This window comes from Acinonyx jubatus, chromosome C1, assembly GCF_027475565.1.
Source record: "Acinonyx jubatus isolate Ajub_Pintada_27869175 chromosome C1, VMU_Ajub_asm_v1.0, whole genome shotgun sequence".
Classification (NCBI taxonomy): domain Eukaryota; kingdom Metazoa; phylum Chordata; class Mammalia; order Carnivora; family Felidae; genus Acinonyx; species Acinonyx jubatus.
In genome coordinates this window covers 15,699,736-15,716,738 of record NC_069381.1, presented here as the reverse complement: position 1 = coordinate 15,716,738, position 17,003 = coordinate 15,699,736, and the positions used below count along the sequence as shown (strand labels likewise).

Here is a 17,003-nt window from a genome sequence, read left to right as displayed (position 1 = left end):
CACCTCTCCTACAAACCTGCCTTGGCCTCCAGCTGTAGAACCGACTCTTCTTGTCCTCCATGCTCCCCAGATCTGACATGTACCTTCTGCCACCAGCCCCGCCATGTTCTGCCCTCACTCTCTAAACGCCTCCCATGTGGGGTTCCTCACTCAATGTTTGTTATTTCCCACACTGAACGAAGCATTTGACTCATGGTGGCTTCTTCATAAAAGCTTCATTCGTTGTTAAGTGTCCTTGGCCATGTGCTCAATACATAAAGTCCTGAGCATCCACCCCTCAGTGAGGGTGCTCGTGTCTGGATGTGTTTCCTTTGTCCAACCTCACGGGGCTGGTGCAAAGATGCTCAGTATTCTGGGATACCAGCAGGCGTTCCTACAGTCGAGCAGCTGTAATGTTGCCCACATTAAGTTCGTAATGGACACCTCCATTGTAACTCTGCTTTGCTTTCTTCCTCCCGATTCCTCTTTGGTAACCTGGTTACCTCTGCCTGATTCCTATGTGCTGGGCTGGCTTCGGTAGAAGTGACCTATTAGTACTTCTTACAAGAAATAGGCTTATTGATTTAAAGGCAGTTGATTGATGATGTCAGTGCATGTTAGCCACAGAACCATCTGTGTTGTCTTTTTTTTTAGTTTATTTTGAGGGAGAGAGAGGGAGACAGAAAGAAGCCCAAGCAGGCTCCACGTTGGCAATGCAGAGCCCGACACGGGGCTCAAACTGACCAACCATGAGATTGTGACCTGAGCCTAAGTCAAGAGTCGGGTGCTTAACCGACTGAGCCACTCAGGCACCCCACAGCCACCTGCTTCTCAGAAGCTTGTGTCCTTTTGAGAAGTCCAGTTAAGATTCAGGCCTAACATGGAGGAGGCCCGTGTTGTTATCCTTGTTCCTAATTTTCTGTATGCCATAATTAAAATCACTTTTCCAGTCACAGTTTTCTTGTCTTGGAAAGCTCTTGGGCCCTATTATACACACGATTGTCTCAGGGCTCCTTCATCTTTCCAGATTCAGAGAGTAGAGTAGCGTGCATATAAAGGTTAGGATGGTTTTCCCTTACCATCGTTGATACTGGTAATAAACATACATATAATAAAACATTCACTTGAGTATGTAAGTAAGCTATGAAGCATAATAAAACGGATACTCTTGAATGCACCCTCCAAGTTACAAATTAGAACATATCATTGAAGGTGCCCATGTGCTCCTGTCCAAGGCCAAAACTTCTTACCTGCCCACTGGTAATTACTACCCAGAAATGATAAAAAAAAAAAAAAAAAAAAAGACATTTTTGTGAATTTGAAAAAATGTTTAAGTATTATGCATAGTAGTCATTCTGAATTTATTTAATGTTTTATTTATTTTATTTTTTTTTTTTAATTTTAGAGCGAAAGTTGGGGATGCACACAGGGCATGGGGGGAGAATCCCAGGCAGGCTCTGCGCAGAGCCTGATGTGGGCTTCATCTCACAACCCTGGTTATCATGACCTGAGCTGAAATCAGGAGTCAGACATTCAACGAATTAAACCATCCAGGGGCCTCTGAATGTACTTAATTTTTTAATAATTGGCTAGAATTATGAAGGGGTCCCTTCCCTTAAGAAATTCATATTTTGGTTCCTAGAGGCAAGACTATCTAAGAATATACAGCAGTCCCAAGGGTGAATTATGTAGTCCAGGCTTGCTAAAGAAATTAGGACAGAAGGAAGAATCCAGATGGCCTGCTGGTTAATTTAAAGATGGTCTTAGGAAAGAATTTTGACTTGACTGGTAAAAGGACGTGTGACCTGGTCATAAGGAGAGTGACTGTCACGTCCTGGCTGAGGCCTTATTTAAACCAGAGGAGCTACCGGCCTGGTCCACCTGCTCCTTTGATTTCCCCACACCCCCTCTCTTGGGGAGGCGGCAGTGTGCAGAACAAAAGGGTCCGTGGGTATAATTGTTCTCTACCAGGCTTCCTAAGGATGTTCTCAGATAGGCTAAGACTCTAGTCTTCGTAGGAGTGGAGGCTGTGGGCTGATTGCAAGGAGTAGTATCTTTTGTACTCTGAGGACTTTTGTTTGTTTGTTTGTTTGTTTAAAGTATCCATGTATTCATTTATTCCAGTAGGGTGTAAGTCTCAGTATTATTTGCCTCATACACGCTTTCTTTTATTTTGGCACAGATCATGCACGCGTTTTCAGTTGCTCCTTTTGACCAGAATCTGTCAATTGATGGAAAGATTTTAAGTGATGACTGTGCCACCCTCGGCACCCTTGGCGTCATTCCCGAATCTGTGATTTTGTTAAAGGTAGGTAACGGCTCCTTACATAAGGAATTCTAGAAAACTTTGATGGCCTGTTCCCACAAGCGACAGTGGTGAAGATCGCCTCTGGTCCTCAGGAGGCTGTGCCAGTAAGCGACTGGCCTCCGGACGCTCCCACTCTAGCTCAGCTGCACAAGACTGAGTGGAGATCAGAACAGAACATCGCTGGTTCTTGTGGGGTTTTCATTTTTGTTAAAAATAATATAGATTTAAGCCTCCACCCAGACTTCTGGATCAGCAGAATTACTTAACCATACTTGTATTAAACCATCCCCTCATTTCCTCTTGACTCAAAAGTACCAGCCACTCAAGCAGGGAAGCAAATGTAACACATGAGGCTCGGCCACGATGGTCTAAATGCTTCTGGCTGACTTGGGATTTTTGTCCAGGGCATGGAAATTGGCTTCAAGTACAGTAGATAGGAGAGGTGGAAAGTGTTTTGCAAAGGCAGGGTCCTGAAGAGTCCTTGAACTGCCTCATTAGCCCAGTTCTGTCTTTACCCTCCTCTAAGGGGTGGGTTTTGTCCCTTCCCTTTGCCTCTTTGGTTTCTTAGTGGCCAGAATCATCCCCACTGTGGCAAACAACCACTACGTCACCCGGTAGAGTATTTGTATTTGTTCACTATTTTGAACTGTGAGATACATGCTTGTATCTGGAGCCTCAGTCCTGGTGAGATACAGTTGGGCCCTGGAAATGAAGGAGCAGGCCCATAATACCCACTCCTCCACTCGCTCCTACCGCCTGCCCATTCCCTGTTTCCTTTTTGCTTTTCTTTCAACTGTAGGTTCTGTGGAATTATTCTGAAAACCTAGAATTGCCGAGCCCTTAAGGACCCTAGGTCTAAAACCCTTGAAATGGCCCATGTTATCAGAGGACTTGTACCTTGGACGATCAGCTAGAGTCTGTGCTAACCATCAGCCTCAGGGCTGGCTTCTGTCCTGAAAGGGGAATGGGTGATTTCTTCCTGCTGCCGAGGAGGAACGAAAATGTCTTTTTCGGCTAACTTATTTTTTGGAGGACCAGTCTGACCTGGTTTCCACCAGCTCCCTGTCACCGTCACCACTGGCATCCTAACTCACATTCATTCATTTTGTGCTTAGTAACCACAGGGGAATAGATTTCCACATCGGAAGGTGTTTTTAAGAGCAGTTAACCAGTGTCACATATAATGTATGGTTTGGGGGTGATGAGTGTAGACCCATCGTCGTAGGCGGGGACATCCTTTGTTAGTCCTGGACATGGCCGCCTCTCTACCGGACAGCGCTTGTATCTGTGTCCTGTAGCAAAACACCGGTCGACATGTGGACCTGCCTTCCCTGTGGTGAGGATCTGCCCTGGTTTTCACTTGTCTTCGTTGGTTTTTCTAGGCCGATGAACCGATTGCAGATTATGCTGCAATGGATGATGTCATGCAAGGTAAAGACACATTTGTTTTAGGAATTTAAGTTGCTAGAAGGAGAGGTAATTACACCTGGTGAAGTTTCCATCTAACAGTGCTTTTACTTTTCACTTTGAAAAAGTTTTACGTGTTGTTAGGGTGGAATCTTACATTCTTTCTCCTGGAAGATCATAGAGAAGGGCATGTGCCAAAATTGGGCAAATGGAAAGCTGAGAACAGAGTAGTAATGATTTAGCTGAGCTGAGGAAACTGAAACACAGGTAAGCCTGGCAATAGAAGAGGTCAACCAGAAGCAAAGTTAATTCTGATTGTAGAGCCTCAGACAGATGCACAGGAGACCCCAGGCACTTCGACAGTGGGAGTGAGGTCAGAGCCTGAGAAGAGGAAACTGTGTAAGAAGCAGTAAGACAGCGCAAGCCCCTCCTCTGGATCCTTCCCCACCGGGACGTCACGTGAGCAATGAAGATGTGTTTCTCAGCTCTTTGAAAGCGAGAATGAGGCTGTTACATAGCAGACAGGAAGAACACCCCTGTCTTTGTTCAGATGCTGGCAGCTGCCTCTGCCTCCCACACAGGAGCGATGAGCTAAATCGCACTCGGGGGACACTGGCCAATTCAAAAAATCACCTACAGATAGGTATTTTTTTTTAAGTGCTTCATCTCCCAGTAACCCTTCAGTGAGGCCCACCAGTGTCCACTGACCAGTCCTCATACTTCACTAGGGATAAATGGGCACCTCCAGACCAGACAGTGGAGGAGTGAGGGTCTGGAACGAAACGGTGTCCATGAAGAGCCTCAAGAAAGGAAGCTAAATGAAGCAGTCCATGCAGGAAGCAGAAGAAACCTCAAAAATTAACTATAAATAATACAGAGAGACCATATAGCTAGGGACTATATAAGAGAAACGTTGAGAGGACAGAAAGGGTTTCATGAAAATATAGAATGATCATACCAAGGATCCGATGCAGTAAGTGAAATTCTAGGGACTCGTGAATCTAAAAGCATCCAGAGATACGGGAGGAAAACAGATCCCCTTCATAGGATAAAGAGTCAGAAAGACCAGTGGATGGAGCTGTGCCCACAGGATTCTGAGGAAAAGTGAGTTCTGATCCAGAATTCCACGACTAGACAGATTTTGTTCTTCCCTCACATTTGAGGCCCCCAAATATTTCTCTCTCAAATATCGTTTGCCAATACACTGTGGACGGGTGTGCTCTTCGTAAACAAGAGTGCAAGTCAAGAACGAAGTTGGTGGTGGAACCAAAACCTAGGGATCCAGCAGAGGAAGACAGCCCTAGAAGACGGGAAACCCCAGAAGAGAAGCCCTGCGATCAGCAGCGAGCACCCCCCAGTCCAATCGGAGCAGGGAACACAGCTCCAGCAGAGCGTGTCCACGGGGAAGAGTGGAAGTGATGGAGGGCTGTCTTGAGGTTTACAGGTCTTCCAGCGTCTGTATGCAGCAATTACCACCCCCAGAAAGGTAAAGTCATACCAGACAGGAAGTATGACCAAGGTGCACTGAGGGATTCAACCGTGAGCACTTGTTACTGGAGTGAAAGGTGACGTGAACACTGGACACTGACTTGACTGGCTTCACAACAAAAAATACCATGTCAGGAGGGGACATGGGTTAGGGGGCAGGTGGTAGACCAACTAAATCTTTAGTGTTCATTGAGGAAGTTGTTAGATATTATTTATCTAATGTTACGAAATAATAATACAGTTGACCTTGAACAACATGGGTCTGAACTGTGCCAGGTCCACTTCCACATGGGCATTTTTAAATAAGTGTATGTGCAGCACCATAAATGTATTTTCTCTGCTCTATGATTTTCTTAATATTTTTTCTCTAGCTTATTTGATTGTAAGAATGCAGTATATAATGCATATAACATACAAAATATGTGTCGAGTGACCGTTTTGGGTGAAGCTGTCAACAGAAAGCCGTTAGTAGTTAAGTTTTGGGGAGAGTGCAGAGCTCTGTGTAGATTTTCAGTCATGCTGTGGGTAAGCGCCCCTAACCCCTAGTTGTTTAAGGGTCAACTGAATCAGCCTATCATCTGGAAATAGAGACCAGGAGAAAAGGCTACATGCGTCTGAAGGGGTTGCTTCTCGAGTGTGGGAATGGAGGGAAGGTGAGAGAGACACAGCATCTCTCCAAGGGCATCTGTCCCACGGTTTTCTCCATGCCCCCCCTGGAGTCCTGCAAAACTTGGCTCTAGCTACAGCCATTGTTCTACTGTATTTGACTTGTGTGTTGCTTTGATAAAAGTAAAAACAAAGAGAAAGATCATCATCTGATTATTCTCACCCAAAATTTCAAAGGTAATCGTTATGGGTGAGTAAAGTAATTAGAAGTTATTTATAAACTTTTTTTTGTCTTTAGGCATTGCAATAATTTAGGCATTCTTGTCTGTCACGACAGTGTTTTCATTTTGGAATTCTTTTTTCTCTCTCTTTCTTTTTTTCTAGTGTGTATGCCAGAAGAAGGGTTTAAAGGTAAGTTACATTTGTCATGTTTTGTTCATGAATGTCAGAGTCATACTGTAATTTTCTCTTAAAGCGAAGGCTGTAATTTGATTTTAAAATTTAATCCAATATAGTCTCATGACTGAAATTAATTTTAGTTAAATGCATTTTTTATTCGGGCTTCTTCATTATCTTTTTCAGCACTCGGGCCTCAGCTACGGCCTGTGTGTTCAAAGTCTGTGGTGCCAGATGTCCATTTTGCTTTTCTCTTTCTCATTTGGAGGGGCGGGTGGGTGGGGAGGTTGGGGGGTTAGCTGACGGCATTTCTATTTACCTTTCCCCGTTCCTCCTCTCAGTCCCACCTTGGAGCAAAACATTTCGTGTGTAACTGATGAGAATTAGAGGGAAGGAATTTGCTGAATTATATCCAGTTCAGTGAAAAGGTTTCATTCATCCATTTAGAATTCAGGCCTTTCTTGGATTACGACTTTGGATGGAGACACAGCGGTGTCTTGTCACATCATGGCCGCTATTAGTTGTGTATACCGATAGTATTCATTAATTCATCAAATACAGATCTTTGATATTTACAGATTGAGCCTTTGCCCTTCTGATTCCTTTTGGCCTACTCCAGAGGTCCGTGGCAGCTTGTGATTTTTTTTGCCTCGGAGTGAGTTTAATCAAACACCAGGGGTCCTTTGCTGAAATAAGTGAGCAAAGCCACTGGCCTTAGTAAAGCCTTTCTGTCAATGCAGCTTTGTTGTCTACACGTTACTACACAAAGAAGTGGTCAAAACAAAACAAAGCAAAAAATGTCTTTATGAGAAATGGCCATCAAATGAAAGCATCAATAAAATGTGATTAACTTGTGCGAAGATACCGCGTAGGAAACACATGGCTTTCAACTGAAACGTGGTTTAGCGGAAAGCCTGGAGTCTGCTGCTCTGTTCTTACCCTTCACCATCCAGGGGCTGCTGTGCTCACTCATTAAATTGGATATTCCCTGGTGATGATGCATTCTTGGCAAATGGAATACCTGAACTCTTCGTTTTCAGTTCACAGCTCTACCTCCACATGTGTTTCTTTTCCCAGGTACTGGTCTACTTGGACATTAATCTTTTGAACACTTGCTGACTTCTGAGAAATGACCAGAAGGGAAGAGAGACGTTTGACATATGTTAGGGCATTAACGAAAAGATGGATTTAAGAATTAAACCATTCTGTGACTCTTCCAAAAGGCAGAAAACTATTCTGAAGTGACTGTCCCAAATGCCTTATGTCAAATAAAGCAGATTGCACTGACGGACATCAGACTTGAAGGAAATGTTTCAAATTTTATATTTAAGAGAGGGTGGCGGGCGGGCGGGGCAAGTAAAGACGGAACTGGTTTAGTAGCAGTAACAGTAAATCATGTTTACATATGAGATTTATAGTCACGGGAGGGAATAAAGTTCTGTTATATTTCCCTGCTCGCACTTCATACCAGATGCATTGGTCCATAAAGGATTTGTATCACAGTAGATGGGACAACATTCTGCTCTGAACTAAAAAGTAATTCTTTAGAGACATAACCTGCTTACCAATACCTGTCTTTGATTCATATTTTACTTTGAATAAAGCATGAAAGTGAAGAAACTTGCCTTAATTGTGGAAAAGTGTCTTCAGATTATCCTTCTCTGTGTCGGCTCCCACACTACCCGCTGCCCCCTGGTCTCTCTTAGTGTCGGGTCAGGGAGGAGGCACCTCCGTGTCTCCTGCAGTGAGCGAGGGATTGGGTCTCAGTTTTGGCTTCAGTGCCCTGGCTTTCGTGCACACAGAAAGGATGGCAAATGTTTGTTCCCTGTGATAGCACCTTCCTCCAATCTTGCCGTCATTCAGAATTTGGGAAATCAAGTACGTCTTGCACTTTAGGAAACTCTGACCACACCCTATCAGAAGAGTAAAGTACCATTTGGATAACGCAAGGTTTTTATAGAAATGTGTTCTTTCCGTTCTCCAAGTCTACTGTTTGTTTCTTGGATCTCGCTTCTCTTTTTGAAAGCATTCTTCCTGAAATGCCCAGAAAGGGCATTTAGATCATTTTGTTTAAATAAGACAAAAAAACCATATGGATGGGATGTGTCGTTTCATCCATTTCCGGATTACTGTTATTAACTCATAACCAAAACAACATTCTTAAGAATATTGAGGGGTTTTAAAATGGGACTTAAGACAAGTTGGTTTCGCTGTTTTCTGTTGAGTTGTGTATGTGCATGTTCGGGGCCAAGATGCTGACTCCTGCGTGTCTCTCGCAAACACTTTTCGAGGCTTCGGTTCATGACAGGTACCCCCCCTTTGTTTTACCCACAAAAATTTAAACTCAGATAATGGATGAGGGAGGCAGGTTTCAATTTGAGGACCAGCAACCTTGGCAGAGCCCTTTTGAATAGCTCTTTTTATCAGAATAATATGGCTCTTCGGTCAAATTATAACTTCTTATTTTTCCCGTTTGCTATGTCTGCAGTCTGTGCCCCCTGAGGAGGCGGGGGCATTTAACGAGCCTGTGTGGGAGAGTGAGAGCTCCACACAGGACCCTTGAAAGCCAACCTAGGAACCAGACATTCCCGCGTTGAGCTCTGTCAGCGCAGGGATGGGACTCGGGGGTTGAGATCACGGGTAGCTAATTGGGTTTTAGATCCCAGTCTTTTATTTCACTCCAAAAGGGAAGCTGGAGCATCAGTGTATTAATACACAGAGCAACGTATTCTTTCCCAAGGTAAAGACTTGTCAACAGGTTCCCTTGGTGCTCAGTGGGCCAGCTTCCCTTTTCCTACAAAGAAGCCACTCGGCCGGAAAAGGTTCTTTCTAAGGACTGACAAATATGTCTGTGGCTCCTAGAAATCAGATCTTTTTCCCGATTTCCTGTTAAAAACAGTTCTTAAATGTGTTACTCGAGTCTTTCCCCCTTATGCAATGGTAACCGCCTTTTGGAAATCTTTCAGTATGACGACCCAGTCCCTGCAGTGGCTCCTCTAAGAACTCTGCCCAGAGGTGGGAGTTCTCAGCCCAACAGCTGTTTTCCTCGTGCCCTGACCAGTGCTGCTCAGTGTTGGCCGTGCACCCACCAGCAGCAGTGGGAGGCTGTATTAGAGATGCGGGAGGGTTAAGCATCCGACTTCGGCTCAGGTCATGATCTCACGGTTCGTGGGTTTGAACCCCCCACCTCGGGCTCTGTGCTGACAGCCCGGAGCCCGCTTCAGACTCTGTGTCTCCCTCTCTCTTTGCCCCTCCCCTGCTCACACTCTCTCTCCCTCTCTCAAAAATAAATAAAACATTAAAAAATTTAAAATAAAGAAACGCGGGGGCAGGGGGCACCTGGCTGGCCCCGTTGGAAGAGCTTGAGACTCTTGATCTCAGGTTATGGGTTGGAGCCCCACGTGGGATGTAGAGATTACTTAAATATTAAAAGAAAAATGCAGGAGCCCAGGCCCCAGACACAGGAGATCCACATCCACAGGGCGCTCCAGCGCTTTCAGAGTTTGAGAAGCCTCTGGCTGAGACCTCTTTGCTACGCTCACTGCTTCGCATGGGGAAAACAGGTACACAGTAGATAAACTCAAACCCAATTCTTTGTCTCTATTTACAAATATGTAGAGACCAGTGGTCTTCTGGGCTGGGACCACATTGAAGCACAAAGACTCTCTGTCAGGTTTTTTTTTATCCCATGCATGTGTATTTTTTATCAGAGCAGTCCTCTGTAGAGGGTATTAGGAAGCCTGAGACTTTCCCCCTTATGTTTCTGACCACTCCTTAATCCCACACTAACATGACTACATCCCGTGATGGTACAAATTGTTGACGTTACCTGAAGTGCAGGTTGCCATTTGGCCATCTTCATTTCCTGGGGGAATCTGTGTATTAATGAGCTTTGTTGTTTAGAATTACTCTTAATTTTCTGCCAAATTAAAAAGAGATGCGTGTCCCCTGACTTCCATGAAGTCATAATCCGGAGTGAGTATTTTTTGGTTACTTTAAATCTCCAGTTAGTGGTCTGTGTGGTCACGGACTTATTGATCAGACCCTGGTTAATATTTGAAGCTGATGTTGGTATTGAGTAACCTGTTTCAAATACCCGAGGCATGATTTATCTCTGTCTAAACAAACTGCCGAAATGAAATGAGCATTAAAGCCTGTCTTTCCTGTTACTGAGTCCTGGAGGAGCAGCCCATCCTTTCTCTTTGGCATTTTAATGTTTTATTTGCTCAGTGTTACAGGGGACTGTGAACAGAGTTCAGTCCGATGCAAAACCAGCATTTTCATTTAAGAAGATTCTCACCCCTTTGCCAGTGCCCTGTGTCTCACACCCCACCTCCAAGGTGCAGGGTTTTGTCAGGAGCTACATTTGCGATTCTGAAGGCCAATAGTTCACTGCCCCCAAAGCTCAGACCTCGTGTGGACACCAGTATGGCTGGGGATTTGATGATCAACATTCCTGGTGTCCTTTGTTCGTTAAACTAGAAATTACAAACATTTGTATGTGGTACCACATACGTGATGGCTTTGTCACGGAGCAGCAGCTGTCATGCCAACGGCCTGTGTGCCAGGACAGAAGCCTAGCAAAGGGACATACAAAACCACCTCTCCTACATCCCAGACCTCTGTTGTTTTTTTCAAGTCTGGCTGTCGAGTTCACTGGGCGAAGGAGTCTGCCAGCTGTTCAGATCACACATACATGTGTAGAGGAGTGTTGAGAAGTCAGGTCACCTGGTTCCAGATAATTCTACCGTTTACCTTGTAAGTAAGCAAAGTTGCTTTGCTTCAGCGTGGTTTCCTTGTCTCTTAGAAGGGCAGTATTTGCCTTGTTTTCCCTCCCGCGCTGAAGATCAAGCAGTAATAAATGTTGGGGTAAATTGTTTTGTATTCTTTGTCATTAGAAAGACTCCAGCCTCTGTGAGGGAATGCCCCGGAATCTTTTCCGTAAGTCTTCAAATAGGGGTCATGTAACCACAAAGCCAAGCTACCCAGAACCCTTTCTCTTTAGCATACACCTTATGCTGGAAGCCCTTAGGGCTGAAATCACGGCTGGACAGGTGTTCAGTCATCCTGTTACATAAATCTTTCCTCTTGGCCGGTAGAGAAAATGAAGCTAATGGCCAAATGGTAAGCTTCCTTGGTTCTCTGTTTATGTGCAGGGTTATGTTGAAAGGTATTTGAAACACGTTTAGAATGTGTTGAAGATTTATGTCTCTGTGATGGGCAGGTCCTGCCCTAGAGGGGAGCTTCCGATGTTTTGATTGTCATTGCCAAGATCATCAGAAACAGGTGCCGTGAGCTTCAGAGGCAGGGCTGTGCAGGCACTAGGAAGCGCGATGCAATGCAGAATCACATGTTTGTCATTTTTTATTTACCTCTTGAGACTTAGTAATGTTATTCAAGAGTAGAGTCTGTGGAACAGGTATTTCTTGTGCTTCCCCCTTCCCCAACAAACCACAGGAACAGTTGTATCAAATCAGTACAGCATACTGCTTACCAAATCCTATCACCTTAAAAAAAAATGCATACGTCTCAGACAAGTTGGTGACATTTCTTCATATGGTAAAATTTAAGTATCTTTTCGGAGCCTCATTAGATTTTGGGTAGAAGGAGGTTGCAGAATTCATCTTGTTGTGACTTGGCAGTTGAATGACCTCTTCTAGGTGACATTGGTCTGCCTTTAGAGCTGGGACCCGCCACCAGCTCATTCCTCCCCAAAGCCTTTGCTGCGTCCCACGTGGGACGCAAGATCGTGATCCCTGGAGGAGCGGATCCTGCCAAATGGCCTCTGTCCCACAAGCGTCAGTGACATGTTGGCTGGCTCTTCCCGTACGGTGTGTTCGCACTTTCTCATTCACGAGGCTGTCGGCATTTTCCATGAAGTTAGTCCCAAGAGCTTGCCCAACACAATTACTGTATTGATCCCAAATAGAGGGCATCATCTGTCCCCACCCCTCCCCACAACGTGCTTAAGGGAAAAAACTCGCTTTCAAGGACTTGGCCAGGGCCTGTGGAGTGAAATCCTCAGAGCCAGAACGGGAGCCAGCCTTATACCAGCAGCCGGAATGGCAGCTTGAGTTCCAGATCTGTGTTCGTGCTGCCAGGGGAGGCAGGCCCTGGGCCCCGGGAAGTGAGGGCCACCCCCCAGGGAAGCCGGAAAGCCTAGCCAGCCACTGCCTGGGTTAAATCATTGCTGGCTGGCACACTGGCCTCGGCGCACTCGTATCTTGGTCCCCCTCCGTTCCCCTCTGATTTGTGTCTATAACCAAGGGAACACTCAACTGCTACCAGCTCTTTCTATGTTCCTGGATAAGCGTGTTCCCCTTTGGGCCCAGGTCCTCTCTGAACGGAAGATGTGTAGAAGTCAGACGTGAACTAGGTGGAAGGAAGCAGTGGGGCCTCATCTCTTCGGCTCTACCGTCTTGAGGAAGCTTCAGGGAGTGCTTCTAGAAAAGCACCCAACCGGGCTTCTCTCGTTTTATCAGTCTGTGAGTCGCCTCTCTGGTTGGCGCGTGCCTGCAGTATTTGCTGCATCTTTCCATCTGTAGCATGCACTGCTGGTTCTCTGGATGAACGAGGATCCAAGCGGTGCTAGACTGTCTAGAATTCTGGACGCAGAGCGAACTGGTTATTTTTGTCTTACTGGGAGCCAGAGTTAGGGGTGGGCTGGATCTCACATCTGCACCAAAAACCACTCCAAACCCAGAAAATGAGTCAACCTAATTAGTGATGGACTGTTCTAGCTCCCTGAGTGCAGGGGCTCTGGCCATCTCATTCTTCACTGTTTCCACATGAGCCATATGTAGCCACGTGATAGATTCTTTTTTTTTTCTTCCATATTTATTTTGAGAGAGAAAGAGCAGGGGAGGTGCAGAGAAGAGGGAAACAAGAGAATCTGTCCATACGGGGCTCCAACCCACGAATGGTGAGATCATGACCTGAGCTGAAACCGAGTTGGACACAGCCTGCTGAGCCACCCAGGCACCTCCACATGATAGGTTCTCAGCAAGGGAAAATGAACATTTCGGCATCCACTGGAAGCTCTTCTGTGACTAAGATTCCTGGGGGAGAGCCTTCTGTGGCTTTGGTATGACCAGGGCTGCCCCCACCTTTGGGCTTGTCTCTTTTTGTCCTCAAAATGGGGACTCCCTATCTATGTTCTCATTCGTGATCCAAAGACTTCTGTAACCCGAGAGTGGGTCCCCCAGGGTGGCCTCCTTTGTGCCGAGTCTCCAACATCCGCCTGGCAGCTCCCTGTGCAGACACTGAGGCTGACTCCCGCCCATCCGGCTTGTTCTCACTGGGGCGGAGCTATCCTCCCAGCCACCCCTGCAGCCCACCCTCTCTGGTCTCCCAGCCCCTCCTAGACCTTACTCAGTGCTTCCGTGGTTAGCACACCTCGGGCACCAACTGCTTTTGAGTTTTCTACCCCTCTTTTCCTGCGGGGCTGCCCCATCCCCATTTTCCTCTCCTTTGAACTGGTGTGGGGGTGGGGGTGGGGGAGCAGAGTGTGGAGTTCCTTCCAGGAGGCTGTTCCCCATTTGAGGACCCCCTCGTGCATTATTCTGAGTTTACTGTTGTGCCCGCTCACATTTTCATTCTCCAGTCTTCTTAGATGTCAGGTTTTTTTGAAGCCAGCTTTCATTTTCAGCAGTCGGGAGGGCAGGGGTGATGGCTAGGTTGCAATGTATTAAGTGTTTGAAAAAGAAAAGGCTTGTGCCCAGAGGCAGCCATGCGTGAGCGGTCAGTCCTGAGTGGTTTGGATTGAAATAGGCCAGGGAAAGCAAAGCTCTGGAGCCTTTGTCCAATCTTCCCCTTCCGTACCTAGGCTCCATGCCAGGCTGTGTGCCCAGCCCCCTACGGCACGTGTTGCCTTCTCCCCAGGGGCCCTGACGGTCTCAGAATGGTGCCCCCCCAGGATACACTGGAGATTATAAGCCTCTTGCGTTGAGGTTTTCTGTAAAGACGAAAATGCTGTAATCGAAAGCTCCTTGATTATAAAGAAGGAATAGAGAGGCTTGGCACAGAAGAGCCTTCGTTCTTTGGCCTACCCAGCCAGGGTCGGGCACATTCAGTCCCCCAGAGCCAGTAGGACCTTAGGCTCTCGGGGACCTTGGAGTCTGCCAGTCCAGACCATGAAAGGTCACAGTTGCAACTGCTCACTTAGGGTGTTTCCGCACCACTGCTGCCTCTATCTGCCCCCTTGCTCTGGCTCAGGTGGGGCACCTTTGTCTCCGTTCACGGGCCGGAATGGCACCATTAGCCCTTAGCTAATTATCATTAGCCAGAGTTGGGAGCCTGGGATCTTTTTGTCTCACAGCATGGAGGGAGAGGGCTCTGAGGGGAAGTAGCTGAAACAGGAAGAGGCACTGGGATTGTGATCCGAGTTGAATTCGAGGATCCATCTGACTCCCTGTACAAAAACGAGAGGATGGCAGGAGGCGCGGCGCTTCCAGGAGCTCTGGAATTTGTGCGTCTGCCCTGAGACCTGTGCGCCCAGCTCTGCTGCAGGCAAGCCAGCCGGGTGCCTGCTGCCCTGCGAGTCGCAAACAGGATTTTATTTCCCCAAGCATCTCCCGGGACCAGTGTCCCGTTGAACATCCCCGTCTGGGGCAGTTGGCCCACCACAGAATCCCCCTGCACCAGCCCAGAAGTGCCTTGACCCACCACGTTTAACTGCTCTCCCATTCTAGCTTTGAACGAACCACCTGGCCCCGGTGCATCCTGAGAAGGATCCAAGCCCGGGCCCCATGCTGGGCAGGAAGTCAAAGGGTCCCCAGGAGTGGGATGGGCCCAGGGGAAGCAGAAGATGTTCCAGGCATCTGTCTTCTGTCCTGTCAGTTGCCTCCCTCCTATTCTGACCACCTCGTTCTACCAGCACTGCCAGAAGCTTTGTTAGAAATACAGGAGCTCAGGCCCCCGAGTGGCTCTGTCAGTTAAGCATCCGACTTCAGCTCAGGTCATGATCTCACTGTTGGTGAGTTCGAGCCCCACATTGGCTTCAGGCCGATAGTGTGGCGTCTGCTTGGAATTCATTCTCTCTCTCTCTCTCTCTCTCCTCTCTCTCTCTCTCTCTTCTCTCTCTCTCTCTCAAAAATAAACTTAAAAAAAATAGAGGGGCGCCTGGGTGGGTCAGTCCGTTAAGTGTCTGACTTTGGCTCAGGTCGTGATCTCCCAGTCTGTGAGTTCAAGCCCCATGTCGGGCTCTGTGCTGACAGCTCAGAACCTGGAGCCTGCTTCAGATTCTGTGTCTCCCTCTCTCTCTGCCCCTCCCCTGCTCCTACTCTCTCTCTCTCTCTCTCTCTCTCTCTCTCTAAAAAATAAATAAACATGAAAAAAAATTTTTTTTAATAGAAAGAAATGTAGGACCTCAAGCTCCACACCCTGGTGCATCAGGTTCAGGCCACTCCTATGGTGTTCAAAGTTTGAGAAGCCCTGGGCTGGGGCCTCCTTCCCATCCATGGCTGTTGAGAGTGTTCCAGGAGGGAGTGTTCCGGGAGGGAGAACTTGACACAAGGACCACAGAGCTCTGGTGCCTGATGTGCACTTCCCCTCTGCCTTTTCGCATTTGCATGTGGCGGTGGAATGAGGTTGAGGCTTGCCCTCCTACTCACCATTAATTCGGATCATCTCTTCTTGGGTGAGGGTCTTGGTGGAGAAACATGGCCCCGGTCACAGCCCCCGTGGGACTGAAAGCTCAGGGTCCTGCATTTCTCAGCGCAGAGACTGATGCAAGGGTTGCTGAGGTCCCAGATCTTTTCCATAATGGAATGCCGTCTCCATGACTGCAAAGATGGGGACTGGGGACAGGGAGGAGAGAGGAAGTGGAGATGTGGAACTGACAGTCACTCTTGTTAAGCACAGCAGGTGGTCAATAAGTAAGTTGAATAAGTGGGGCTCCTGGGTGGCTCAGTAGGTTAAGTTCAGCTCAGGCTCAAGTCATGATCTCACGGTTTCATAAGATGGAACCCTGTGTCATGCTCTGCACTAACATTTCAGAGCCTGCTTGGGGTTCTCTCTGCCCCCCCTCCCCCTCCCCCACCCCAGCCCACGCACTCTCTCTCAAAATAAATAAAAATTTTTATTTACTTTTTTTGCCCCGCCCCCCTTTTTTTTACCCCTGTCCCCAACAAATAAAAATAAAAAACAAATAAGTTGAGGGGCACCTGGGTGGCTCAGTCAGTTAGCATCAGACTCTTGGTTTCGGCTCAGGTCATGATCTCACGGTTGGTGGGTTTGAGCCCCACATCAGGCTCTGGGCTGACAGCTTGGAGCCCGGAGCCTGCTTCGGATTCTGTGTCTCCCTCTCTCTCTGCCCCTCCCCCACTCACGCTGGCTCTAGCTGCCTCTCAAAAGTAAACATTAAAAAAATTTAAAAAATTTAAAAAAGACCAAAGGAGTGAGATCCAGAGGTCTCAAAGATCTCCTCTAACATTAATGTTGTTTGTGACATGGGGCATGATCATGGGGCCACCAAGCATGCCCTCACTCATTGTCCCCCAGAGCTCTGGCCTTGTCGACACACTGCCTGTTCATTCATCTAGCCGTTACTCCCTGAAGAGTTGCCCCATGGAGAAGAGAGGGACATGTGTGACACAAATGGAGTCCCCTCCCTGAGGCCCAGGAGCTGCTGCTGACATGCATGTGACCTTGTGCAAATCTCTTACCCTTTCTGGGCCTCAGCAGGCAGACTAAAGTGAACCCCGCTCTGCCTGGGTTTTTCACTCTCGGCCCCAGCAGCCTCCTGCCGCTGTCCCTCCACTTCTTTAAAGGCCAGGGGCCCGCCTCCCCGTTCTGGGTTAGGTTGGGAGTGGGGAGCGAG

General features: G+C 47.3%; 1 protein-coding gene and 1 long non-coding RNA gene across 10 annotated transcripts in view; both read left to right on the top strand.

Annotated features, from left to right (window-relative positions):
• USP48 (ubiquitin specific peptidase 48) overlaps window positions 1-7,808 on the top strand; it is an 89,712-nt gene extending 81,904 nt beyond the window's left edge. For 6 of the 9 annotated variants that reach the window (XM_053208601.1, XM_053208598.1, XM_053208597.1 and 3 more), the window contains 4 exons: window positions 2,162-2,287; window positions 3,670-3,718; window positions 6,173-6,199; window positions 6,925-7,808. In XM_053208601.1, the coding sequence (XP_053064576.1) occupies window positions 2,162-2,287; window positions 3,670-3,718; window positions 6,173-6,199; window positions 6,925-7,034 (312 nt within the window). In that variant the 3' untranslated portion in view covers window positions 7,035-7,808. Of the gene's footprint in view, window positions 1-2,161; window positions 2,288-3,669; window positions 3,719-6,172; window positions 6,200-6,525 lie in introns of all 9 variants that reach the window. The other 3 variants (XM_027060159.2, XM_027060158.2, XM_053208571.1) reach the window with 2 other exon arrangements.
• Window positions 1-9,369, top strand: part of LOC128312894 (uncharacterized) — a 112,208-nt gene extending 102,839 nt beyond the window's left edge. Inside the window, exon 3 of the long non-coding RNA XR_008292810.1 lies at window positions 9,335-9,369. This is a non-coding gene — a long non-coding RNA (uncharacterized LOC128312894). The remainder of the gene's footprint in view (window positions 1-9,334) is intronic.
• Window positions 9,370-17,003: the final 7,634 nt, after the last annotated feature.